Below are 25,399 nucleotides of genomic sequence, written 5' to 3'. Positions count from 1 at the left end.
CTTTATTTGTTCAGCAAAGAGGGGGTGCTCCTCCAGGATCTCAAAGTCCAGTGTGGGGAGACAAACAAGTAACCAGAGTTGAGATTCAGATTGACACCTAGCAGATTCTGGATACCCAGAGAGCAATTGAGTCTTCCCTAGGGAGGGGTGGGTGGGAGGGCTTGGAGGTAGGGTAGGGCACAGGAGGGGGCTGTGGGAGCTGCATCTGGGCAAAGGTAGTGGGTGTGCAGCAGGCAGAGAAGGTAGGAAGGGCATACTAGGAAGAGCACAGAGCACATGCAAAAGTACAGAGACAGGAAGCAGCTTGGAGCATTGCAGGAGCAGAGCAGTAGGTAGGGTATGGTCAAGAGGGGAGGAGGAAGGTGGGAAAGATCAGTGAGGACAACATTGATTAAAGGGAAATGGAGAGACTGAAGTCTGGTCAGGTATCGGAAGGGACTTTCTCAGGGGCAGGAGCCAAGGAATCTTAACAACATCAGAGTTTATAGAGAGAGCTTGCTGAGTTCCAGGCACTGTTCTAAGAGTCTTGAATAATGATAATGATCCTTGCATTAACACTATGAGGTTGATACTTGTATTATCCCCATTTTACTGATGAGAAAACTGAGGCACAGAGAGGTTAAGTAACTTTCCCAAGATCACACATATCCTAGGTATTGGCAGTAAGTATCCTATTGCACGAATATACCACAATTTATTTATTCCTTGACTCCACGTGGACGTTTGGGTTGTTTGCAGTTTTTTGCTATTACATATGGTGCTGCTATGATGAACAGTTTTGTATGTTTCTTGGTACATATGGGCAAGAGTGGCTCCGTGGAATATTCCTGGGAGTGGAATTGCTGGGTTATAGGGTATACACATATTCAACTTTACTTAAACAGTGCCAGATGTTTTCTAAAATGGTTGAAAATAGTTTGTACTCCCACCAGCAGTGCAAAATTCCAGTAGCTCCACGTCTTTACCAACACTTGATATTATCAGACTTCAATTTTTGCCAAAATAGGGTTATGCTATGGCGTCTCAATGTTGTTTTAATTTTCATTTCCCTATTACTAAGAAGAATCTTTGCATGCATTCTGGTCATTTCTGGTTAAGTCAAGTCTTGCCAAAACAATTTTTTTGGTTTTAACTTTTCCTTACTGATCTGTAGGAGTTCTTTATGTATTCTAGGTACTCTTCCTTTGTCAGTTATATGTTTTGCAAATATATTCTCCCAAATTGTGGTTCATATTTTGCTTTCCTTATGGTGTCTGTTGATGGGTAGAAATTCTTAATTGTTAAAAATTGTTTTATTGTGGTAAAATATACATCACAAAATATACCTTTTAAACCATGTTTAAGTGTACAGTTCAGTGGCATTAAGTACATTCACATTGTTGTGCAGTCATCACCACCATCCATCTCCAGAACTTTTTCATCTTCCCAAATTGAAATTCTGTACCCATTAAGCAATAATTCCCCATTCTCCCCTTCCCCCAGCCTTTGATAACCACTATTCTACTTTCTGTTTCTATGAATTTCACTATTCTTGGTACCTCATATAATTGAAATTGTACAATATTTGTCCTTTTGTGACTGACTTATTTCACTTAGCATAATGTCTCCAAGGTCCATGTTGTAGCATGCATCAGAATTTCATTCCTTTTTAAGGCTGCATAACATTCCATTGTATGCCTTTACCACATATTGTTTATCCATTCAACTGTTGATGGACATTTAGGTTATTTCCAACCTTTTAGCCATTGTAAATAATGCTGCTATGAACATTGGTATACAAATATTCAAGTCCCTGCTTTCAGTTCTTTTGTGTCTACCCAGAAGTGGAAGTTGAATTGAATTGGAATTAAAAAGAGGTAGAATTGCTGGAGAAATTCTTAATTTTAATGTATCCTAATATGTATAATCTTTTTAAGGAATTTCTTCCCTATCTCAAGGTCATGAAGATGTTCTTCTATGTAGTGTTGTGTTTCCTTTCACACTTAGGTCTATAATCTGCCTGGAATTGATTTTTGTGAGTGATATGGGGTATATCACTTTTTTATATGGATACCCAATTGTTTCAACACCATTTACTGAAAATTCTGTCCTTCTCCAGTTATATGCAATGCCAGCCCTGTCATAAATCAAGTCTCCATATATGTGGGATTGGTTTTGTTCTCCCTATGCTCATCTTGTTTAAAATTTCTTTCCTTATGCATATATTTTATAATAATTATAATAATTATTAATAATTCTTGATATCTAGCAAGAAAAGTCTCCCAATTTTGTTATTTTCAGGAGGATCTTTACTCTTAACTTTTTTTTTCTCCTTCACATAAATATTACAATCAGCTTGTCAATTTCCACACTTGAAAAAACCTGTGCAGAACTAACATTTTTACAATATTGAGTCTTCCAATCCATGAACATAGTATATTCCTCCATTTATTTTGATCATCTTTATTGTTTTTCAATAAAGTTTTATACATTCTCCATAAAAGTCTTGCATATCTTTTTCAGATTTATTCCTAAGTACTATATCTATGTATAACTTTTTGTTATGGAAAATTTCATATATATGTAAAAGTAGATTGAATTTTAAGCAGGGGTTGGCAAGTTATCACCCACGCTTTGGTCACCTCAGCTGGCTTAGTAAATACAGTTTTATCGGAGCACAGGCACAACTATTTGTTAACATATTGTCCATGGCTGATTTCCTACCACAGTGGCAGAGTTGAGTGATTGCAATGGAGACCGTATAGCCAGCAAGCCTAAAATATTTTCTCTCTGGCTCTTTACAGAAAAAAATGACCGGCCCCTGGAATGAAATCTCTTGTACTCATCACCCAACTCTAGCAACCACGCATTATTTTCTCTAAAGGTTGACCATAATTCCTCAATATCAAATATTTGTTTAATATCCAAATTTCCAATAGTTTCATAAAGATGATAATTTATTTTTATACTTTGTCTTTTTAAAGTCAGGATCTAAGTAAAATCTACATATTGCAGTTGGTTGATATGCCTTGTAAGCCTCTTTTAACGTATAGGTCTGTTTCCAATCTTGTTTTTCTTGCAGTAATTTTTGAAGAAACTAGGTTGTTTGTCCCGTAGCTTATTGCATTGCTGTGGTATAGTGAAACCTGTTCCTCTGTCTTCTGTATTTTCTGTGAACTTGTGGTTAAACCTGGAGCTTTAATTAGATTTGGATTCAAAGTTTTGGGGCCGACTACTTTTTAGGTGGTGGTGTGGTCTTTCCATCAGAAAGCACATAATGTCTGATTTTATTTCTTTATGTTTTTATGTATTATAAAATGGTAACTTTTAAAAATTGCGGTTTCTAACTATTGATGGCGTATAACATGCAATTGATTTTGCAGAAATCTTTTATTAATTTATATAATTTACCTATTAGGATTTTTTTTTGTTTTCTATGTAGATAGTCATATAACCTGCAAATAATGAGAGTTTTGTTATTTCCTTTCCAATTCTTACATCTCCCCCACCCCCTTTCCTTACTGTGCTAGCTAAGACCTTTAGTATAATATTGAATAGAAGTAGTAATAGGGTAACAACAGGGAACTTTGTCTTGTTCTGGATTTCAAAGGGAATGTGGTCATCATTTCAGCATGAGTGTGATGTTTGCTGTGTTTTTATATAGATACTTTATCAAGTTAAGGAAGCTCCCTTCTATTCCTGATTTCCTTGTTATTCTGAATGGACAGTACATTTTAAGAAGTGTATTTTCTGCATTTTTTGATATAATATGACTTTTATTCTCTTACTAATGTTAATTTAATGAGTTGGGTTTTTTAAATGTTAAGTCAATCTTGCATTTCTGGAATAAACCCAAAATTGATCATGTTATATCTTTTTTATGTTTTCTGAATTCATGTTGATAATATTTGGTTTGGAAATTTTGTATTTCTATTGATGAGTTAACTGGCCTGAAATGATTTATTCTTATAGTGTCCTTGTGAGGTTTTAGTATTCGGTTTTGCAGCCTCATAGAATGAATTGTAGAGTGTTTTCCCTTTTTCCATTTGCTGCAGTAATTTGTATAAAGTTGGAATTATTTGTTCTTTGAACATTTCGGTAGCATCACTGGTTTAAAAAAAGAAGTCTGGACTGGTGTTTTCTTTAGGGAAGATGATTCCTTCCCTACTGATTCAATTAATTCTATGCTTATAGGTTTATTCAGTTTAAAAAAATTTTTTCCTTGAGTCAATTTTGGTAAGTTACATTTTTCTAGAAATGTATCCATTTAATCTGAGTTTTCAGATCTACTTGCATGTTGGCATAAAGTATTGCACAATAGCCTCTTATCTTTTTAATATCTGTGCACTCATGATTACTCATTCTAAATATTGTCTTGCTGTCCCTTCCCTCTTTTCCTTAATCTTGGCAGAGAATTGTTTGTTTCTATAGTCTTTTCAAAGACCTGATTTTTGGTTTTGTTGATCCTCTCCATTATATGTTTGTTTTCAGTATCATCTTTCTTTCCATTTATTCTCTTATTTTTATAATATTTTAAGAATGATGCTTAGTTCATTAATTTTCTATCTTTTTCCTTTCTAATAGTCATTTAAAGTTATAAAGGAACCTCTAATGATGATGTTAGCTCCATCCACACACTCTAATATATGTCTTTCTTATTATCATTCAATTCTCAGTATTTCATAACTTTTATTACAATTTTTTCTTTGGTCTATGTGTTATTTATTTATTTTATATATATTTATTTAATTCACTTTTTGGCTGCATCGGGTCTTAGTTTCGGCACATGGGATCTTCGTTGAGGCATGCAGGATCTTTCCTTGCGGCACATGGGCTTCTCCCTAGTTGAGGTGCGCAAGCTCAGTAGTTGTGGCACGTGGGCTTAGTTGCCCCTCAGCTGTGGGATCTTAGTTCCCCGACCAAGGATCAAACCCACGTCCCCTGCATTGGAAGGTGGATTCTTTACCACTGGATCACCAGAGAAGTCCCTGGCTTATGTGTTATTTAGAAGTGTATTTCTTAATTTCCATTCATATGAGTTTCTTTCTTTACTTTCTTTCTCTCTCTCTTTCTCTATGTTTTTCTTTTTGTTATTGCTTTTTAACTTAATCATATTGTGGTCTGAGAAAGTGATCTTTATCTGAGTCGTCTGATGTGGTAGCCACTAGCCACTTGTGTCTACTGAGTACTTGAAAGTTGGCCAGGGGACTTCCCTGGTGGTCCAGTGGTTAAGACGCTGTGCTTCTAATGCAGGGGGTGTGGGTTCAATCCCTGGGAACTAAGATCCCACATGCTGTGTGGCGTGGCCAAAAAAAAAGAAAGCTGGCCAGTCCAAATTGAGATGTACTGTAAGTGTAAAATACATACCGGATTTCAGTGACTTAGTCACTGAAAAAAAGAAATTAAAATTTCATTAATAATGTTTTTTATTGATTACATGTTAAAATGATAATATTTGGATATTTTGAGGTAAGTAAAATATAAAATGAATTTCACTTGTTTCTTTTTACCTTTTCTTAATGTGGCTACTAGAAAACTTAAAGATACACCTATGGCTTACATTTGTAATTAATTGGTCAGCATTGGTCTAAAAAATACTAGTCTTTTGAAATTTGTTGAGATTTGCTTTATGGCTCAGGTTGTGCTTAATTTTCATGTATGTTACATGTATACTTGAAAAGAATGTGTATATTAAGTGTTCTATATATGTACACAGATTAAGCTTCTTCATTGTTTTCATTCAATTTTTTTTATCCTTACTGATTATTTTGTCAGCTAGATTTAGCAATAGTTAGAGAAATACATTAAAATTTCATGCTATAGTGGTGGTTTTGTCTTTTTCCTCATAGCTTTGTCAATTTTTACTTTATGTTTTTTGAGATTATGTTATTAGACGCTTATACATTTAGAGTTGTTAGCTTTCTGGTGAAACTGCTAATCATTATGTAATGAGGTCTTTGACTCTAATTATTTTTTGCCTTAAAGTCTGTTTTGTCTGAGACTAGTGTAGCTACAAAACTTTATTTTGGTTAGTATTTGTCCACTCACATATTACTCCATTTTTTTCTCTTAACCTTTTTGCATTGTTGTGTTTCAGAAATAGGTTTTATAAGTGTCTTATAATTGGATTTTCTTTTTTTAAAGTTCTGATAATTTTTGCATTAATCTGAAATATTTGTCCATTTACACTTGTTGTAGTTACTGATTTATTTGACTCTATTCCTACTGTCTTATTTTGTACCTATCAAAGTATAAAGGAAGTTACTGTCTTTATCTTCCTCTGAAGTAATATGATGATCTGGGAATGCTTTAGTTCCAAGCATGCACCTTCCCAATTTATGTGCTGTTGTTATCTAGAAAGTTGGTCCTAAGTTATTTTTTTAATCCCACAAATTACACAAATATTATAGTTTCATATTATCAGTGTTCGTTTAGATTTAACAACATAGTTATCATTTTCTTTGCTCAGAATTCCTCTCTACATCTCAGCTTTTATATCTGGGATCATTTTTCCTTCCTTCTGCCTCAAGTTCATCCTTTAACATTTTGTTTATTGAGAAAAATAAAATTATCAAGAAAAACAATAACTCTCTTGGTTTTCTCTGTGATATCTTTATTTTAAACCATTTTTAAAATTGAAGTATAATTTACAGTATTTCAGGTGTACAGCAAAGTGATTCAGTTCACTGAATCTGTTCTTTTTCAGATTATTTTCCATTATAGGTTATTACAAGATATTGAATATAGTTCCCTGAGTTACCCCGTAGGTCCTTATTGTTTATCTATTTTATATATAGTAGTGGGTATATGTAAATCCCAAACTCCTAATTTATCCTTCCCCGCCCCCGCTATCCCCTTTGGTAACCGTAACTTTATTTTCTATGTCTGTGAGTCTATTTCTGTTTTTTAAATGTTATAATATCTTTATTTTATCTTCATTCTCAAAAAATATTTTGTGTGGGTACACAATTGATATTTTCTTTAAGCATATTGAAAATATTATTCTACTATGTTTTGCTTCCATATTACTATTGACAAGTTAGCTGTTAGTCTAACTACCATTCCTTTGTAGGTAGAGTGTCTTTTTGTGAGAGGCAGGCATTATAGCGTTAGTGGTTAAAGGTGTGGCCTCTGGAATCAGAGTGCCAGGATTTAAATCTTAGATCTTTGGTTTACTAGCTGTATGACACTGGGCAAGCTGATTAACCTCTCTGTGCTCCAGTTTCCTCTTCTGTAAAATGGGGGCAATAATGGTACCAGTACCTAGCTCACAGGGTTGTGATGAGGATTAAGTGAACTAACAAGGAAAGCATTCAGAACAGTGGTAGCACATTTTCAGTGCTATTAAAGTGTAGAATTTTTCCCCCTCTCTCAATGCTTTTAGGATCTCCTTTTTTTTTAAAAAATAAATTTATTTATTTTATTTATTATTTTTGGCTGTGTTGGGTCTTCATTGCTGCGTGAGGGCTTCCTCTAGTTGTGGTGAGCGGGGGCTATTCTTCGTTGCAGTGCGTGAGCTTCTCATTGCAGTGGCTTCTCTTGTTGCGGAGCATGGGCTCTAGGTGTGCGGGCTTCAGTAGTTGTGGCTTACGGCCTTCAGTAGTTGTGGCTCGCGGGCTATAGAGCGCAGGCTCAGTAGTTGTGGCACATGGGCTTAGTTGCTCTGCGGCATGTGGGATCTTCCCAGACCAGGGCTCGAACCAGTATCCCCTGAATTGGCAGGCGGATTCTTAACCACTGCGCCACCAGGGAAGCCCAGGACCTCCTTATCATTGGTGTGGAACAGTTTCACTATGATGTGTCTAGGTGTGGATTTACTTTTACTTAAACTTTTTGAAATTCACTGAGCTTTTTGAATCTGTAAATTGTCGTCCTTTATCAAGTCCAGAAAATTCTTAGCCGTCTATCTTCAAATACTCCCTCTGCTCAATTCTCTCCTCTCTCCTTCTGGAACTTTAGTTCCAGAGTGATATTAGTCCTTTCGCTCTAGCCTTTGTGTCTCTTTGATTGTGTTTCACGGTCTCTGTGCTGTGAATATTTTGGATTATTTCTTTAAGTCTATCTTCTAGTTCACTAGCTTATTTCAGCTGTGTCTAATATGCTATTAAACCTATATACTGACTTTTAAATTTTAATAGTTATTATTATTGTATTTTTATTTCCAGAAGTCGTGTTTTGTCCCCAACCAAATCTGCCCTTCAGATTTTATATATATATATATATATATAATATTTTTAATACATAATTTTGCCCTTCACTCATACGTTCAACATTGCCTTTTATTTCTTTAAACATATCATACATACATATGTTGTATTCTTGTCTGCTAAGTCCAGTATCTAAAGTCTTTGCTGGTCTGATTCTGCTGCCTATTGTTTTGGAGCCTCAAAACTCTGGTATGTGGACCCCTGAGAACAGGGGCCAGTCAAAAGGTTTTAAGCTGTGAAGGACCATTCTTAATCTCTTTCCTGTTTTCCTTCCCAGATGTCCCCTGTTTTCTCTCTGCCACCCCCTCCCCCCCATCTCAATTTACTTTTTTGAAAGGCTGATTCATTCCCATGGTTAAAAAAAAAAAAAAAAAAAGTGAAAAGTCTCCTTCCCAACTCCCAGTCCCTTTCCTATTGGAAGCCTCTGTTATCAGGTTCTTGTGAATACTTCCAGAGATATTTCATGCTGATTCAAGCAAATACAATGAAAAAATCTTTCTCTTTTTAAAGCAAATGGTAGCACACTACACACATTGTTCTGAACTTGTCTTTTAGTTTAAAAAGTATGTTTGTGCTTATAAAAGAGACACATGCTCATTCTGAGTAACATAAATACCCGTGTCTACAAGTAGAAAGTGAAAATCCCCCTGGAATTTCTTTCCCCAGAGATAACTTCTATTATGCATCTATAAATATATATTTACATAAATAGGCTTATGCAACACATACTGCTCCATAACCTATTTTTTTCTTTTTCTCCAAACAATACAGCTTGCCATCTTTCCATGAACCTTACCATATCTGTCAGTGCTCTCCACATAGCCCAGCAGTTAAATGCCTGGGCTTCGGAGTCAGACAGAACTAGGTTCTAATCCTAGCTCTGTCACTTAGTAGCTATGGGACTTTTCAGAGTCTCTCTGAGCCTCAGTTTCCTCATCTGTAAAATGGGGATGGAAATAGTACATAGTTCATAGTGTTGTTCTGAGACCTTAATAAGATCATGTATGACATGCTTCCTCCAGGGTCAGCTGCTTTATAAGCCCTTGATGAACGGTAGTTTTTTATTACTACTCACTCTTTTTAATGGCCACTTAGAATCCATAGTATGATATGTCACCGTTTATTAACCATTACCCTTTTGATGGACACTGGATTGTACCCAACTTTTTTGTTGTTGTCGTAAATGCCAACCCAGTGAACACTGAATGTACATCTTTCACCTTTGTGTGTATTTTCTTGTGAATTCCCTGCAGTGGGGTCACTGGGTCCTCTGAATTCTAATGTCTGTATCCTCTTTCTCTCCAAGGAGGCAATGAAAACGGCCCATGGGGTGAAGCATGTGTGTTACGTAGGTTTTTCCTTTTTATTACTGCTGTTTTTCCTCTCTCTCCTGAGGTGTGGTGGGGTGGGAGGGGTCCTCCCCAGAGACAATCCCAGCCCCCTGCCCTAGCCTGCCCTCCTCCGGAGCTTCCTAGTACTCCCAACTTCCTATGATGTGAATCTCAGACCTCTATTTTCCCCCAAACCTTGGAACCTGACCATTCATGATCATTCATTCAAAGATTAGTTTTTAGACCCGTCTACTTTCAAAACAATTCCCTGTGGTTTGTAATAAATTAAAAGAATCAAAACGTACTCAAATGGGTTAAAGTCTAAAGAAAGCAAGAAAAGGGGAAGGAGAAGGGGAAATCTTGTTACAACACCCCCCCGCACCCAATCCTGGGAAGGTACAACATCTAGGCTTAAAGTTAATACTAAGCTTCCTGGCAGCCAATGCAAAAAGGGGAGCAAGAGAGATTCTATATCTCATTAGAAGACCCAGAACCACTCTGCATCCTGAAATGGTCATGAAGGGCTTCCTCTCAGGGTCAATAGAGGGGTGATCAGCAGGCTTTCAGAGGGGGTGGTGGACGTGTTCACCGCGTGGCTGTGGCTTTCAGAGGGGGTGGTGGACGTGTTCACCACGTGGCTGTTTCAGGGGCAAAAGGCAAGTCAGTGACCCTGGAAAAGGGGCAGGACAGAGCTTTGAGGAAGAGAAGGTGGGCTCAGAACAGGATATGGCTCCCTGGTAAGATGCATCTCTGGTCAGAAGGGTGAGAAGGGTCTCAGTACAGGGTCCAGGTAACTCTGAACGTGACTGGGAGTGAGAGGGGAAGCCGAGAGGATGGGAATGAAGACAGGTTCCTCTCCTAGGATGGAGGCCAGGCAGTCAGCAAACACTTATAGAGCCCTCCTCTGTGCCAGCCTTTTCTGGGCATTGGGAATACAGTGGGGGCTAAGACGTACATGCTCCCTGTCCTCATGGAGCTTACAGTTCAGCGGGGAAGAGCGAGGACAGGAAACAATTGCAGGTGAGGCTAGTGCTCTGAAGGGCTCTTCTCCCCTGGCAGGTTGGTTCTGGGGCAGTGATCCACCTCCTGGGGGCCATCAGCTACGGCCAGGCAAGGGGGCTGCTGCCTCCAAAGCTGGAGGTTCTGGAGGACATGATGGAGGTCAACTCAGCCTCACCTGCCCAGAGGCCCAGAAGGAAGGAAAGGCCCATGGCCCAGGGCCCCGCGGGGTGCCAGGTACAGAAGATGTTCTTTACGCTGACATGTCTCTTCATCCTGTTGGGAGAGGCGCATGCACACCTGATTCACAGAGATGGTGCTGCAGCCCAGAGAGACGCTGTGACTTGCACATGGTCACACAGAACGTAATAGCCAGAGGCAGGGTTAGACCTCTGCTGGCTGGCCGCCCCCGGGCGGTGGTCTGTGTGTTCCTTCTCATACACTACTGAGTTCAGGAGCTTGACCGGAGCAGAGGAGGAAGGGAGGGGCTGGGCTTCCATGCATTTGGGGAGAGAGCAGTTGTTGACCTTTGTTTCTGGCCGCCCCTCATGTCCTGCCATCCCAAGATCCTCTAGCCACCTCCCTCGGGGGGACAGCATGGGGCTCTGGTGGCCTCTCTGACCCCGTCCACCATCCGAGGAGTCATTCCTTTCCGCCCAGGGGCTCCACATCCTCATTCTGTTGCAGGAGGCGGTTCCCGTTCAGGAGGCTGGTGCTGAGTGTCCGGGGGTGAGTGCTTCTGCCCTGGCCACACGGCATGCCTCCCTGGAGCAGGGGTGGGGGAATGTGGGGCTGGGGAGGCGACTGGGGAAGCAGGGTCCCCCTGGGGCTGGGAGGCTGCACCCAGGGACAGGGCCTCGGTTCCTCACCCCTCCCCTACAGTGTGGCCCAGTGGAGGCTGAAGAGGAGGAGCCTGGTGAGCAAGCGCGGGGAGAGGACTCAGGTGAGGGGCCGTGGAGGGTGCCCTTCGGCAGCCGTCTGTCTTCTAGGGACTGCTGAGCGCGCAGGGGGCTCCCAGCCAGCTCCGGGCCCCAGCCCCTGCTAAGGCTCCTCTCCTCTCCCACCCGCAATCAGCCTGTAGTCCTTCCCCAAAGGGGTGGGGCCCGCTGGCTGCCTGGACTCGGCTCCCAGACAGACATCCTAGACGCCCTGGGTCCCTGAGGGTGGGACCCCTCCCCTGCCTGCCTAAGCCCCTCAGCATTGAGTCACCCCCTCCCCTTGCCCCTGAGCATCCACCGGGCGCCAGTGACTCTGTTTCCCCACAGCTCAGCTTCAGCCCCAACAGGAGAAGCTCCCCCTGGATATCGGGGTACGGGGCACTGTGGTCCGTGCCATGCAGGAGGCGCTGTGGAGTCGGTAAGGCCTTGTTCCGCGTTCCCTGACATCCAGGACATCCTGAAGGGCTGCCCTCACACACACCACCTCCCAGGGCTGTGCCGTGTTCTAAGGGCTTCTGTGTGTATGACTACCCCATTTTGTCCTGTGAGGTCATTTGCCCACACATTTGAACCTGGGTCTCTCTGGCTTCGGGGTTGTGCTTTCTCATTAAGCCGCTGCAGCTCTCAGTGTCTGCTCAGGTCCTCGTGGACGTCACCCACAGCAAATACTTTCAGACACAGTGAGACTCTGTGTTGGGACTATCTCAGAGATCTGAGCACAGAGCTGTCATTTTACTAATGGTGAGACCAAGGCCCAGAGAGGACAGGGTTTTGCAAAGGTCACACAGCAAGTCAGTAGCAGATTCAGGGTTACATCCAGGGCCAGGGCTCCATCCCCTCCCCTGACCAATGCCTTACCCTCCCCCCCACCAAGCTTCCTCCCCTCCCTCCATACCCCGGTTCACTGGCCAGGGATAGAGCAGGGGCTGAGCAATCCGATCTTACTTTTCTACTCATTGTGTGGCCTCAGGCAAGCCCCTTATCTTCTGTGAGCCTCAGTCACCCCATCTGTAAATGGAGAATGATAATACCTCTTCTTCACGGAGTTGGGGGGAGAATAAATGGGTTCATGTAGGAAAATGTGCAGAATAGAAACCAGAGCTGGCCCAGACCCTGCTCTCCACCCATGTCTCCCTCTCGGGCTCGGCGCCCTGGCCCTGCCCTTGTGCCCCACAGCCTTCAGGAGCGCCCAGACCTGGTGCTGAGTGAGGAGGCCGTGGAGGGCATCGCTGCTGGCATCGAGGCAGCCCTCTTCGACCTGACACAAGCCACCAACGGCCGCTACAAGAACAAGTACCGCAGCCTGCTGTTCAACCTGCGGGACCCCAGGAACCCGGTGAGTGGGGCTCTGGGCTGGGCTGGGTCCCCCTCAGAGGTGGGAAGCCCCAGCAGGATGTTGGGTGGGGCTCTCCAAGCAGTGTGGTGCAGCCCCTGCCCTTGCAGGACCTGTTTCTCAAAGTGGTTCACGGAGACGTCAGCCCCCACGGCCTGGTGCGGATGAGCTCGGTCCAGCTGGCCCCCCAAGAGCTGGCCCGCTGGCGGGACCAGGAGGAGAAGAGGGTGAGCTGTTGGGTCAAGTCAGGACATGGAGAAGGGGTTTGGGGAGGGGGAGGCCCGAGGATGGTGCGGGAGAGACAGAGACAAAGAGTGAGGAGGAAGGTGATGAGACAGGGGAGCACAGGACAGACAGAAACAGAAACGAGGGAACAGGAAGATCAGGCAGACAGGGAGAGAGTCAGAGAGACTCTCTCCACCAAAAAAAAGGGAAAAGGGGCAGAAATGAAGGGGATTGGAGATGGAGAGCTCAGTAGAGAGGTGATGCCCCCGGGGGTGTCGTCTTCCACTTGCTTTGCTATGGAGCTGGGCTGGTGGGTGGGGGTACTGGGGATGTTGGCCCCGAGTCTGGAATACAGGATTGTCATCCGCCATCCATGGGGCGCAGACCCAGTGTGATGCCCCTGCTTCAGTCCCAGTCCCAGAAGTTCCAGAAAAGGCTGGAAGTCTTCCTAGTGCCCCAGGCGGAGTGAGGAACCCCACAGCCTCCAGCAGTTCACAGATACACCCCCATACACCCTGCGTCCGTGGGTCTCTCCTTCCCAGGGAACTGCACAGGGGCAGGGAAGGTGTGGGCACTGAGCCAGCTTCAGGAGATGCTTGCATAATATTTGTTGGTGCCCCGGCGAGGAAGGGAGGGACTGATCGAGGGAGCAGGGCCCGTGGGATGGGCTGGGGCACTAAGGCCCTTGTTCTGACAGACACTGGGCTGGTTAGAATTAATAACTGGAATCCATTAGGAGCATCCGTCCACTCTGAGCTTCTGTCCGGGCACTGTGGGCAACCAGGACCAGCTACGTAAATTGTGGAGCCAGTGCAGAATGAAAATGCAGGTGCTTTGTTCAACGATTAAGAATTTCAGGGACTTCCCTGGCGATCCAGTGGTTAAGACTCTGTGCTTCCACTGCAGGGGGCACTTGTTCGATTCCTGGTCGGGGAACTAAGATCTCGCATGCCGGCAGCGTGGCCAAGAAAAAAAAAAAAAAGAATTTCAAGATGACGGCAGTATTTAGCATGAGGTCCTTCTAGGCGCAGGGCCCTGGGCTACTGCATGGAGCCCATGCCCACGAAGCCAACCCTGCTGGGAGGACACGGCTTCTGTCCTCCAGGGGTTGTTAGAAAGGAAGAGACAGGCTTTCAGGAATTGTTTCAGATATGATGACACTGATCAACAATAAGAATCACAAGTAGCATTTACTATGAGCCAGGCTCCAGGCTAAGCACTCAACATAAGCTGTTTAATATGATGCTCTTAATTTCATTTCTAGAGAACAGATCAACTAAGGCTTAGAGCAATGAAGGGCTTGCCCAGGGCCACACCATCTTGTGGGTCTTTATTAATGACAGCTGGTGCTCTAGAGCCTGTGCTCTTTCGACTACCCCACACTCTTCCCCGGGCAGAGGGTGGGTGGGATACGGTCAGGGGCAGATTTGACTCGTGCGAGAAGGCGAAGTTCAAGAAGGCTTCCTGGGGGAGGCCGGGTTTGAGTTGGAGGATAAATGAGTGGCAAATGGAGAGGCGAGGCGGATGGTGGGGGGTCTCCAGGTGAGGGACTGGCAGAAGCAGAGACGTGGAGGAAGGGAGAGGGCTGGCACGGAAGGGGAGCCGCAGCGGAGGGGCCTCAAGGGAGGAGAGGGAGCACTTGGGCTCTTGGTGGCCAAAGTCCTCCAACCCTGGCTGAGCTGGGGCTGCCCCGCCCCTCAGAGCCTGGAGATGATTGAGCAGCTACAGAAGGAGCCGTGCAGCCTCCCGGCCTCCAAACTGACCCACAAGGGGGAAGTTGAGATCCTGCGGGACATGGACCAGATGCTGACCCTGGAGGATCTGGTGGTAAGTGAGAGCCTGACGTGGTGCCAGGCAGGGCCTGTGCCCTCGGATCCCACCCCTCACCTCACCAGCTGTGTGGCCTTGGGCAAGTCATCTGACTACGCTGAGGCCCACGGTCTTCATCGTAAATAGGGGGATGATGGTCGCCGCACAGGGTCTGGGTGAGCGTGGGGTGAGACAAACGCCGGCGCCGGGCCTGTCCGCACCTTCTCAGTGCTGCTCCCCCTCCTTGTGGCCTAACCCCAGGGCACCTCATGTGAGTAGTAGTGAGTCCTATCTCTGCAGTTCCCCCCGAGCTCAGGCATTCCGACCAGATCCCAGGTTGGGAAGCAGGAGGGACACACTGTTTGAGGCAGGGACTTTTTGGATGTAAGGAGCAGAGACTTGCTCTATTCAGCAGAAGAACTTAGGGATGCTCCGGCAGGGTACCACCTGGAGTCCAGAGCAGTCTGTGCAGAGTGTCCTTTTTTTTGTGGGGGATCTGCCCCATCCTCCTGTCCATCCTGCTTCTTCCTCCCCCTTGGCTCCTCCTCCTTGCACATGGCTCAACAGGATGGCTCAGTAGCCCTCGAATCAATGAACCCATCCCCTCAGCCTCCTGCAGCCAATCAGAGCGCCCCCTTGGCTCACTTCAGTCACTCTCAGGAGAAGGCTGCTCTGGCTTTGGTTGGGTGTCCCGTGGGTCAGATGTTCACCCCGGTCTAATCAGCTGTGTGTCCAGGATGGGGGAGCGCAGGGTCCCTTGAGCCACGTTCGCTGGGGAAATGGCAGTGACCTTGACCGACAAAAATCCCTGCTCTCCCTCACCAGTATCCAGGCCAACAACCAGACCTCCTGGCTGTGCGGAGAGGAGCCCTAAGAGGGCGTGGCTGCTCCCCAACCCAAACCAACCTGTATTCCCTGAGCAAATTGAATGTAAATGTAGGGGGAGGAGCCAGAGAGAGAGGGACGAGAGAAGGGGCGGCAGAGTAGGGGAGGGGAAGATAACAGAATAGCAACACTTCTTCCGATTGAACACCTACTATGTGCCACTTTTACAAACAATGCCTCGTTCAAACCTCACGATATAACCTACAAGATGGGTGATGCCAGTTTCCTGGGTGAGGCACCTGAAACCGTTTGCCCAAGGTCACTTAGTTGGCAGTGGGGGAGACTGGAACCCAGGCTCTCTGACTCCAAAGCCTGTGCCTTGTCACTGCTCTGGAGGTGGTTTTAAGGCCAGAGTGAGAGTTTCAAGATCTTTTCAAATCTTCCTGAAGCAATGTTTGTTGTGTGTTTAAAGCTGTTTCTATTATGAGGAAAAGAGGGTGATTTGGCATTGGGCATCAAGGTTCTTAAAAACGTTCATTCTCCCCAATTCTGTCATCTGCTTCTGAGAACTCGTCCTAAGGAGATAATTGAAAGTTTAGGAAAATACTTTCAGCATAAGGATGTCCTCAGTGTTATTTGTTACAGTGAAAGCCTGGGAACGACCTGATTGTCTAGCAGCAGAGGTGATGCGTACACTCCAGCCCACCCCATCAGTGCAATGTCTACAGGGACGGTATAACATGGCAGATACCTTTGCTGTGGTTCCTGGACACATGAACCACAAAAGGACCCCCAAAACTCTGTGTATAGATAAACTATTATAAAGGGATACCCAGAATATCAACAGTTGTTTCTGAGTGGTGGGACAAGGGGTGATTTTTTTTTTTTTAATTTTCAAATTTTCTGTATTTTCGAAATTTTCTGTAACAAGTTCACGATACTTTTGTAATTAAAGAATATATTATTTAGAAAAATAAAACCATAGCCCTGAGGGCCCCCTACTCATGGAGGGCTGCTGACCTCCCCAGCCGCCTTCCCAGCCCACCCCTCTCTCCTCCTTTGCCTCCCAGGGACCCATGGTGTCCATAGACGGCGACCCACTGGCCCTGCCTGCCACGTCGAAGGGCACCACGGAGCAGCACGAGGACACCACAGAGCAGCACGAGCACCACTTCCTAGACCCCAGCTGCCGCATCTGCATGGGTGGGAGGGAGACACAGGAGGGGCACAGGGGTGGTGGGCAGGCCGGGGCTGAGTGTGGGGTTCAGCGGCAACAGGGATTCATGGCTTGGGGGGAAGGTGGTGGGGCGGGGGTACCCGTGTTCCAGGTCACCTCAAAAAGGACCTGGTTCAAACTCCATTTCTAATGCCCTGGGCTGGCTTCAGCCTAGCTGCCGGCCTGCGTTTTAGCTCCTGCCTCTCCGCTTTGCAGACTGGAAGCCCTTGTGTGAGCAGCCAGCCTCCTTCATAGCCACCAGGAGGATGGGGGATGATGCTTTCCAGAGAGCCCCAAGCCTAGTCCCTATGTCCTCTCCAGAGATGCCCCAAACCAAGGAGAAGCCTCCCACGGAGCCCAAGGACAGGTATGGGGCAGTGGGCAAGGAGGTGGGCAACCGGCAGGGTTGGTGGGGGAGGCAGCAGACACAGGGTGGGTTTTTCCATATGGCCTTAGGCAAATCCTGCCTCTTGTGTGGGCCTCAGTTTCCCCATCTGTGCAATGGAACTAATCATCCCTGCCTACTGGTCTCCACCACATAAGGCCATGTTTGGACCAGTGTTCCAGCACCCACAGTGGGGACACAGGACCTTCTCTGAAAACTAAGGAGCTGCTGGGGAAGCCCTGGTGACCTGTTCACCTGACCCTGTTCTCTCTGTCCCTCCCTCTAGGCTCCAGATGCCTGCTGGGTCCACAAAAGCCCTGCCCAGCCAGCCGCCCTGGGAGGGGTCTCTGGACATGTTCTCCATTAAGCGGTTCCAGGTCAAGGCCCAGCTGGTCTCGGGGCACAGCTTTCGGCTCATCCGGGTACTCCTGCCCTGCTCGCCGGAGACTCCCTTGCACCCTGACCAGCCCAGTCAGCTACACACACCCCCATTCATTCATTCACCCACTCACTCCTTCTGAAACAAGTCATTGGCTCCCTCTCTGTGCTTGGCCCTGTGCTAGGCTAGATGCAGCCCCACTCCTGCAGAGACGCATGGGCAAAGGACTCCCTATAACCCAAGGCATAAAGCAGGAAGGACCCAGGAAAAGGGTCTGGTGCCTCCTGGCCCAGAGAAGGGTTTTAGGAGTTATTGTTGAGTGAGTGAATGATCAGCTAAGTGTTGGATGAGGGTAGGGGGTTAGAGGAGGGGGTAAGGGGCTTCTGAGAAGTGGAGGAGATTGGCCAGGACAGGCTGTAGGCCTCCAGGGGTAGTTAGGGCTTTCCAGCAGCCACTGGGGCTCCTGATATACTGCCTGTCAATCCTCTTGGCCACAGGCTGTGGCTTCCGGGTAGCCGGTATTGAGTCTGCCTTAAGTGGGTGGGAAGCTGGGAGGCTGACTGGCCTCCTACCTGTCCCCAGGCCCTGCCCCAGGTGATCCGCTCCGCAGGCTGCATCCCCCCCAGTGCTGTCTGGGACTTTCTGGCCAGCATCTGCCCAGCCAAGGCCAAGGTAACCACCCACCCTTGGGCACCACCTCTCCTCCTAGCACCATATCCCCAGCCCTGAGCTCTTTCGCTCCAGCTCTGGAGCAGAGGCCTGGTTTAAGATATCCGGGTCCAGTTCCCACTGTGACTGCAGACTCACTGTGTGACCCTGGGCAAGTCCCTCTGTTTCCACCTCGGGAAAATGGGGCCACTCTTCCTCACAGGGTTCTCAGAGGTTCAGATGAGACCAGGGGTGTTCACAGGAGCAAAGAATGACTGTTCCTAAATCTGCTCTCCTTCCTGCAACCTCAGGACGTCTGCGTGGTCAGACTGTGCCCACAGGGCTCTCGGGACACCCAGAATTGCCACCTGCTCTATTCCTACCTCAATGACAAGCAGCGCCATGGCCTGGCAGCTGTGGAACAGGTGGGGGTGGTCCTGCTGCCCCTGCCTGCCTTCCAGCCCCTGCCCTCCAGGCTGCGCCCTCTTGGAGGCCCAGGTGAGTGCCTGATGCCCATTCCAGACCCTGCCTCCCCTCACACGGTGACCAGACAGGCGTTGTAGACACAGTCACCCCTGTCTCCATGGAGGCAGGCACATCTCAGAAGGGAACTTCTGAGCTGGGCAAATGTGAGAACAAAAACAAGAAGATCTCAGACTTGTATATTGTTTACTATGTGCCAGACAACATTCTGAAAGCTTTACTTATATTAATTCAGTTAGTCCTCAAAATAACCCCTTCAGGATGGTGCTATTAATTTTTTCACTTCATAGATGAGGAAACTGAGGTAGGGAGAAAGCAAGTGACTTGTCCAGAGTCACAGAGCCAGTCAGTAGCAGAAACTGGCCTCCCGACCACCACACATACAGCCTCTCCAATCAGGCACCTTGATGAGAAACCAGTCACATTTGACCCCAGCATAGCAGAACAGAGGCAGGACCACCAACTGGCTGAAATTAGGACCTAAATAAAAGAGGAAGGAGAGATGTTTTCACCACAGCTATCCTGGGCCAAGCTTGGCTTTTGTGCCTGGATAGCCTCCAGGGCGTGGATCCAGGAAAGCATGGGAGGGGGCTGGAGGGGGTATCAAGGGGTGGACTGTACCTGTTGCTGAGTAGTGTTTGATCTTTCTGGGCTGCCTGTCCTGGGGACAGTGTGGTAGACTGAATCATACAGTCTTGAGATTAAACCATCCATGCCCCAGTCTCAGCCAAGTGAACCCTTTCACACACTGTGAGAGCAAATCTTACACCCTCCTACTTACTTTCCCAGCATCTCATGGGCCCCATCTCACTACTGGAAAGCTCTTCTTGGGGTCTAACCTCCAGACCTCTTGCCACAGCCAGAATGCAGCTTCTGGGGGCTATGAGTTCTCTCCGTCCAAGCCTTTGGTCTCTTTCCCCCTCTTTCTCCAGGCCTGGAAGCCACTCACTCAAGCCTGTTGCTGGCGGTGCTGCTCCCCAAGGCAGGGCTTCTGGACACAGCAGAGTCCAGCCCCTTCGGGGGGAAGGTTCGCAAAATGCTCTCCTTCAACAGAAAAGTGGAGATGAGATACTACCAGCCAGAGGCCAGGGGGCCAGACGTAGCCCTGAAGGGCTCCCCTTCCCCGGTGGGTGCCCTGCAGCAGGGCCAGGGCAAAGGCAACCTGGCCCCAAGGGGAATCTGTGCTTGGCAGAGGCCTCCCAGAGGCAGGGGGAGACTGTGGGGAGAGCCTGAGACCTGGCAGGGTCCTGGGCGAGGGCAACGGCCTCCAAACCCAGGCTGGTACCAGTCCTGGCATCCCTATTCAGCTTCACCAGCTGGCCATGACCAGCACCTCCACAGGGCTTCCTGTCCCCACCAAGCCCTGCTCCAGCATCTCAAATCCCTGGTGGCCATGAGCCACCAGCTCCAAGCCTCACTGAGGTCCCTAGGCCAGGAGCAACTTCCCCGACCTCCTGCCCAGCCTCCTGCAGCCCCTGGGATTCTTGGCCTCCTCTGCCAGTCCCCTGCAGCTCCAGAGCCCCCTGGCCCAGCCCTTGACTCCTCTTTGGGGTCTACAGATGGAGCTGGCTCTGAGTGTCCCCTTCCTGGAGAGACCTTACCCTCATTACCCACCAAAAGAGGGGCTTTAATTCCCTAACCAGTGCTGAACCCTAAGGTGCTCCAGAAAGAGCAACAGGGGCAGAGGAAGGGGACAGTCAGCTGTTTGAATTTCCTGTTCTGCAGTTTGCTTTGTGTTGATTTTTGGTTTAGTAAAGAATTTGGCAAAGTTGAGACTGCATGTGTTGGCTGGACAGGAGGGACCCTGGGCCTGGCCACGTGTGGGTTGGGGTGGGTGTGTCTGGGAGTTTCTGTGCACAGATACAGCAGAGCTAAAGTGTTAGGCATAGAGGGGGCAGCCTTGCCAGCTGCTTGTCTGAGGTCCTTAACCATCACTGTGCACCAGGGTTCAGTTGTTGCCATGGTGGGCTCTGGAAGCATTTTGCAAGTATTTTGAACTGGGTGGAAGAAGTGATGGGAGAGAAGGCAGCACTAGGTTGGGGAGAGAGAGAAAAACGAGGCTTTTGAAGGGGCATAGACACTTAGAGATTGTTAGAGAGGAAAAGGAGAGCAAGTTGCAATGGATTTAAAATTTTTCAGTTACCAAGACTTTTTCCTTTGGATAGTTGGGGGTTACCGCCATAATCCCTACGCATCTCTGTGTGTGTCTGAGGGTCTCTGTGTGTGCGCATGCCTGTGACCATATGTCTGTGTGTGGGTCTCTGTTGAGGAAGTTGGGAGGTCCAAATAGGATGTCTCCTCTCTGTTCCTCTTGCCCGCTCCTGGGGACTGATACCGGAGAAAGCCAAGGGCCTTGGCCTGGTGCGGGGTGGGGGGTGGACATTCAGGATGGGGTTGGAGGCTGGTGTTATAGGGCAGGATGGTGCTGTTTTGCCTGGGGCCTGGAGTGAGCTCTTAACCGCAGCTACAGTTGTAAGGCATCTCAGTGTGTGTGTACCTCCGGAGAGCTGAGTCTAGGCATTGCCATGGGAACTAACTGCCTCCTCGCTACCTAACCCAGGGTCCAGAAGCAGGGCCTGGCTTGGAGGAGAGAACTTCTGGCAGGACCCCACCGTTCACCCCTGCCCCGGCCTGAAGGGGTGTATCTCTTCCCACCCCTTCTCTGAAGTCTACCCATGTACCAGCCTCGCCCTGGGCTGGGGAAGATGGGGCAATAGTTGGGGGAGTCCCACTTCTCTGCCCCATGAGCTGTGCTGCTGCCCTACCCGCGGCCGACAGCAGAGGGGGCCCTAGGCCTTGGGATGGAGGTCGGGGCTGGCAGGACTGGAGGCCAAGCTGGAGGCGGGACGAAGTGTGGGAATTTAGCCGTAGGGATTGGGGGCGTGTGTGGGGGTGGGGTGGGGTGCCGGGGGTGGGACAAGGAGGGGGGACGGGACAGGTGAACCGGGGAGGGGGTTAGCTCCGAGGGCCTTGTGAGGGCCTCAGTGCTATATGCAAATTACCCAAATTACCTGCAACCTGCGGCTTGACTCTTAAGTCGGCAGCAACTTGGGTCATTTTCTTAACACAGGGCAGTTGGGGGACGGCTATGCGCCCCCTCCCTCCAAGCCCAGGACTTCCTCCCAGGGAGACGGGAGACCGTTTGCTGCCTTCCCGAGCACTCAGGGAAGAAAAAGCTCCGTACTCTGGGCTGGGACTTACTTTCGGAGCGTCAGTTTTCCCCTCTGTAAATGGGAGTGATCATGCGGCCCTCTGGCACCTCGCCCCGCAGAGAGGGCTATAGGTGAGCCCCGAAATCCTCAGCCTGCTTCGAGGCTGGGGGCTGGACAGCATGACCTTCACCCACCTTTTGGCTCTAGTCCACAAGCCCCTTGCCTTTCTTTTGGCACAGGAGGCCAGGAGCGCGGATTAGGCGAGCTGTTGCTAGGGGGCGTGACCGGAGGTTGCTGGGCTCGGGGTTGCTAAGCAACGCTGGGCGGGGCTCACGGTGCTTGGCCGGAGTAGGCGTATCAGGGGACCCGAAGGGCCAGCTAACTTCCCTCGGTTTAATGGAAGGCGGCCGTCGACGCTGCTCTCCCCGCGACTTTCTGCGGGCTTCAGCTTCCCCTGGGCAGGACGCCGTCTCGGAGGGTCCTTCCGGTCACACCCTCCGCGACTCCGTTATCCTCTGGGCTCTGGAGCGAGGAACCCTGGGTCTTTGTGCACGTGCCTACGCGTTTGCTTGTGCGGTAGGGGGAGGGAGGGTCGCTTTGGGGTTTCCATAGCAACCGCTCCAGTGTCACCCCATTGCTCCCAAAGGTTTGAGCGGTTGCGTGTGCAAATTTACATATATCTGCATGTCATTAACATAGAGGCGGAGCCGGAACTTGTTTGGGCAAGTATCCCTGGACAGTTCCGTTTGCTTCTCATCCCGCCTGATGGGCACGTGGGCCGCGCATGCGTGAGTGTTTTGCTTATTAATGTTCCCAGATTGGGGGTGGGTGGGTGCACTGTAATAGTGACCACCGGTTCCTGGGCCCCCCAGTCACCTCATAGAGCTGTTTGGATGAATCTGTCCAGGTACCCTTGACCAAAGACCCAGTCCCACTGGGCAGTGCCAGGCCTGGTTGGAATCCCAGTTCTGCCCTTTCTTGTCTGTGTGGCCTTGGGCAAGTTTAGTTGTCCTCTCTATGGCTCAGTTTCCTTCTCTGTGAATAGGGATACTAATCCCTAACTCATCAGGTTACGTGAGGGTTCAATGGGATGCCACTTTTACATGCACTTCTTGCTGCTCTTGGCATACAGTATCCACTCAGTGGTAGCTCTCTGCCTCCCTCCATGGAGCCCAGCTCCTCTCAGGCCCCAGCCAAAGCAAACTGACTTCTTTGCAGCTCATGTCATGACAACTAAACACCAGGAAGAACTTCCAGATGTCAGGGCAGACTGGGTTCGAGGCACAGGATGAGGACTATTAGTTTTCCTGTTTGTCCTTCTTGGAGGCTGGAGGCCAGGTTGGTGAGAAACATGGACACCAGCCCCCCATCACCACCACTACCACACACACCTTTACACCCTTGTCTCTCTCAGCGGCCAACTGTTTCCAGAAACCTTGCATTTCTGTCTCAAAACGGCAGCAGGGAGGTTGAGAGACTTAAGAACCAGAGCTAAGGTGACCGAGAAAGTACTCTCCAGGACTGAGATGTCTGGGATGGAGCAGGGTCCAGCAGGAGACTAAGGTCAGAAACTTTGCTTGAAGAGCCGTATATCTGAGCCTTTACCAGAGAGGACTAGGGGACCCTGGGGCCACTCCTTTGCCCTTTCTGGTCCTCAGGTTCCCCACTGTGGACAACTGGGACTCCTCTGCTGTGATTTGGGGCGGAGGGCTCAGTATGGAGAACCCTCTCACTGCTGCAGCTCTGTAGCAGTGCCATGGAGGAAGTGAGTTTTCTGTTGGGGCAGAGGCTGCGAGGTACCCCTTTAGTGTGGCTGGGATGGAGCAGTAGATCTCCTGGGAGTTCTTGTTCTTACTTGGACTCTAATTGTTCCAGATAGCCTCTTCAAAAGCTGGGAAATCCTTCCTGGGTCTAACTTTACCTTCCTGCTCTGGCAGAAGCTCCTTCTCTCCCTCCTTTCTGCTGGTGTCTCTGTAACCTTAACAGCCTTGACTGCTAGGGTCAGAGGGGAGGCAGAGCAGGTGTTAAAGGAGGAGAATCAGTTCCACTCTGTGTTGGTCTCTTAGTTCTCAGTTAGGTTCAGATAATTAAAATAAATGAGATTGGCTCCTGTCCTGGGTAGAGGAAGGTTATTGGTGATGAAGAGGGAGTATAGAAGCTGGATTCTGATTGGTTGGTTGGCTTCCTGGAGGAGGTGGAATTACCTGGGGGCCATACCCTGCCGTTGTCACTCTGACACTGTTTGCAGAACTACTGTCTGCCGGCGGATGGCAGTGAGCCAGTTCCTTCCCTAGTAGCCACCTGTGCTCCACAAGTAAGGATTCTACGGACAGGCTGAGAGCCTGGCAGTGCCCAGTTGGCCTGTTTGTGTCCCGCTCTGGGGGCCAATTAAGTCTCCATCTCTAGCCGCGCCGATTAACAGTTAATAAGGCAGCAAACACCTGCAGCTATGGAGGCGAATTAAGAGCAACAGTCAGCATAATACACAACCCGATAAGTGAGCAATTAACAACCGGAGAAAGATTAATAGAAGCAATTACGTCCTACTCGGGGCTCTGTAAATACGACTGTCAATGGCTGAGGGATTCAGTGCAGTCTCTCCTGGCCCCGCCCCAGGCTGCAGCCTCTGCAGGGAGGGAGTCAGGCCAGCCAGCCTGTGGATTCAGGACCACAGAGTCATATATACATGGGAAATGTGCATATACACAAACGTAGACATACATAGACAGACAGGCTCACAGAGATAGTCCACAAAGTGCAGTCACACAGACACACACATCCTTTACTGTCACCCACACTCTCATCCACACAACACAGAGCTACACATTGGTCGTTCGGAAATACACGCAGACATACCCAGGAAAATACCCACAGTGTCATAAACAGACACTTCCCTGTTTTAGAGCCACACAGACAACCAGACAACCAGTGTCACCCCATGTGACACTCACATATACAATATACAATTTGGATATATAGACACACAGCTACACACATATACAGTTTGGCTATATGGACACACAGCTCCATACTCCTAGGGTCCCAGATGCATATGGCATCTGCCCTCCTTTGATGCCCACCTTGCGCAGGGTCGTGCGTAGTGGGTGAGAGCTGCAGCTGGGCGTTGGTTTGAGAGAACCGGAGTGCGGGTACGAAGGGACAGAGTATTTGTGAACATGTATGCAAGCATGTATGCGTGCATGTAAGTCTAAGCATGTATGTCCTTGCAAGAGTGTGTTTTACCGATGTATGGGCATGTTCCTGTGTGTAAGCACGCATGTGTCTATACATCTGAGTGCCTGTATGAGTGTCCGCGTGTCGTGATGTGTGCATGGGAACGGGTACATGTGCTTGTGTGCAGCAGATCTGTGACTACACACGTGGGTTTCCGGTTCATGTGTGATGCTATGTCAGTGCCCAGGTCTGGGTCACTGTGTGACTGTACCTCAAAGTGGCTTTATGTGTGTCCTGTCCCTGTGCTGGGGCAGAT

The 25,399-nt window shown here is 48.2% G+C and overlaps 1 protein-coding gene across 1 annotated transcript; it reads left to right on the top strand.

The window, feature by feature from the left end:
* The first annotated feature begins 12,951 nt into the window (after positions 1–12,951).
* SPOCD1 (SPOC domain containing 1) lies at positions 12,952–19,824 on the top strand. The gene is made up of 7 exons (XM_059896557.1): positions 12,952–13,014; positions 14,714–14,839; positions 16,717–16,849; positions 17,079–17,230; positions 17,520–17,669; positions 18,209–18,298; positions 19,690–19,824. Exons 1-7 carry the CDS (start codon positions 12,952–12,954, stop codon positions 19,822–19,824), a joined length of 849 nt encoding a protein of 282 aa, XP_059752540.1.
* The last annotated feature ends 5,575 nt before the right edge of the window (positions 19,825–25,399 follow it).

Source organism: Balaenoptera ricei, chromosome 1 (assembly GCF_028023285.1).
Source record: "Balaenoptera ricei isolate mBalRic1 chromosome 1, mBalRic1.hap2, whole genome shotgun sequence".
NCBI classification, from domain to species: Eukaryota; Metazoa; Chordata; class Mammalia; order Artiodactyla; family Balaenopteridae; genus Balaenoptera; species Balaenoptera ricei.
This window is presented reverse-complemented; position numbering and strand designations above follow the sequence as displayed.

Excerpts from the sequence above, each read along its gene's own strand:
- SPOCD1 (XM_059896557.1), top strand. The coding sequence starts at position 12,952 with ATGAGCTCGGTCCAGCTGGCCCCCCAAGAGCTGGCCCGCTGGCGGGAC. Across the intron at positions 16,850-17,078 it reads CAGCTGCCGCATCTGCATGG|ACTGGAAGCCCTTGTGTGAG; the intron begins GTGGGAGGGAGA and ends TCCGCTTTGCAG. Across the intron at positions 17,670-18,208 it reads ACAGCTTTCGGCTCATCCGG|GCCCTGCCCCAGGTGATCCG; the intron begins GTACTCCTGCCC and ends ACCTGTCCCCAG.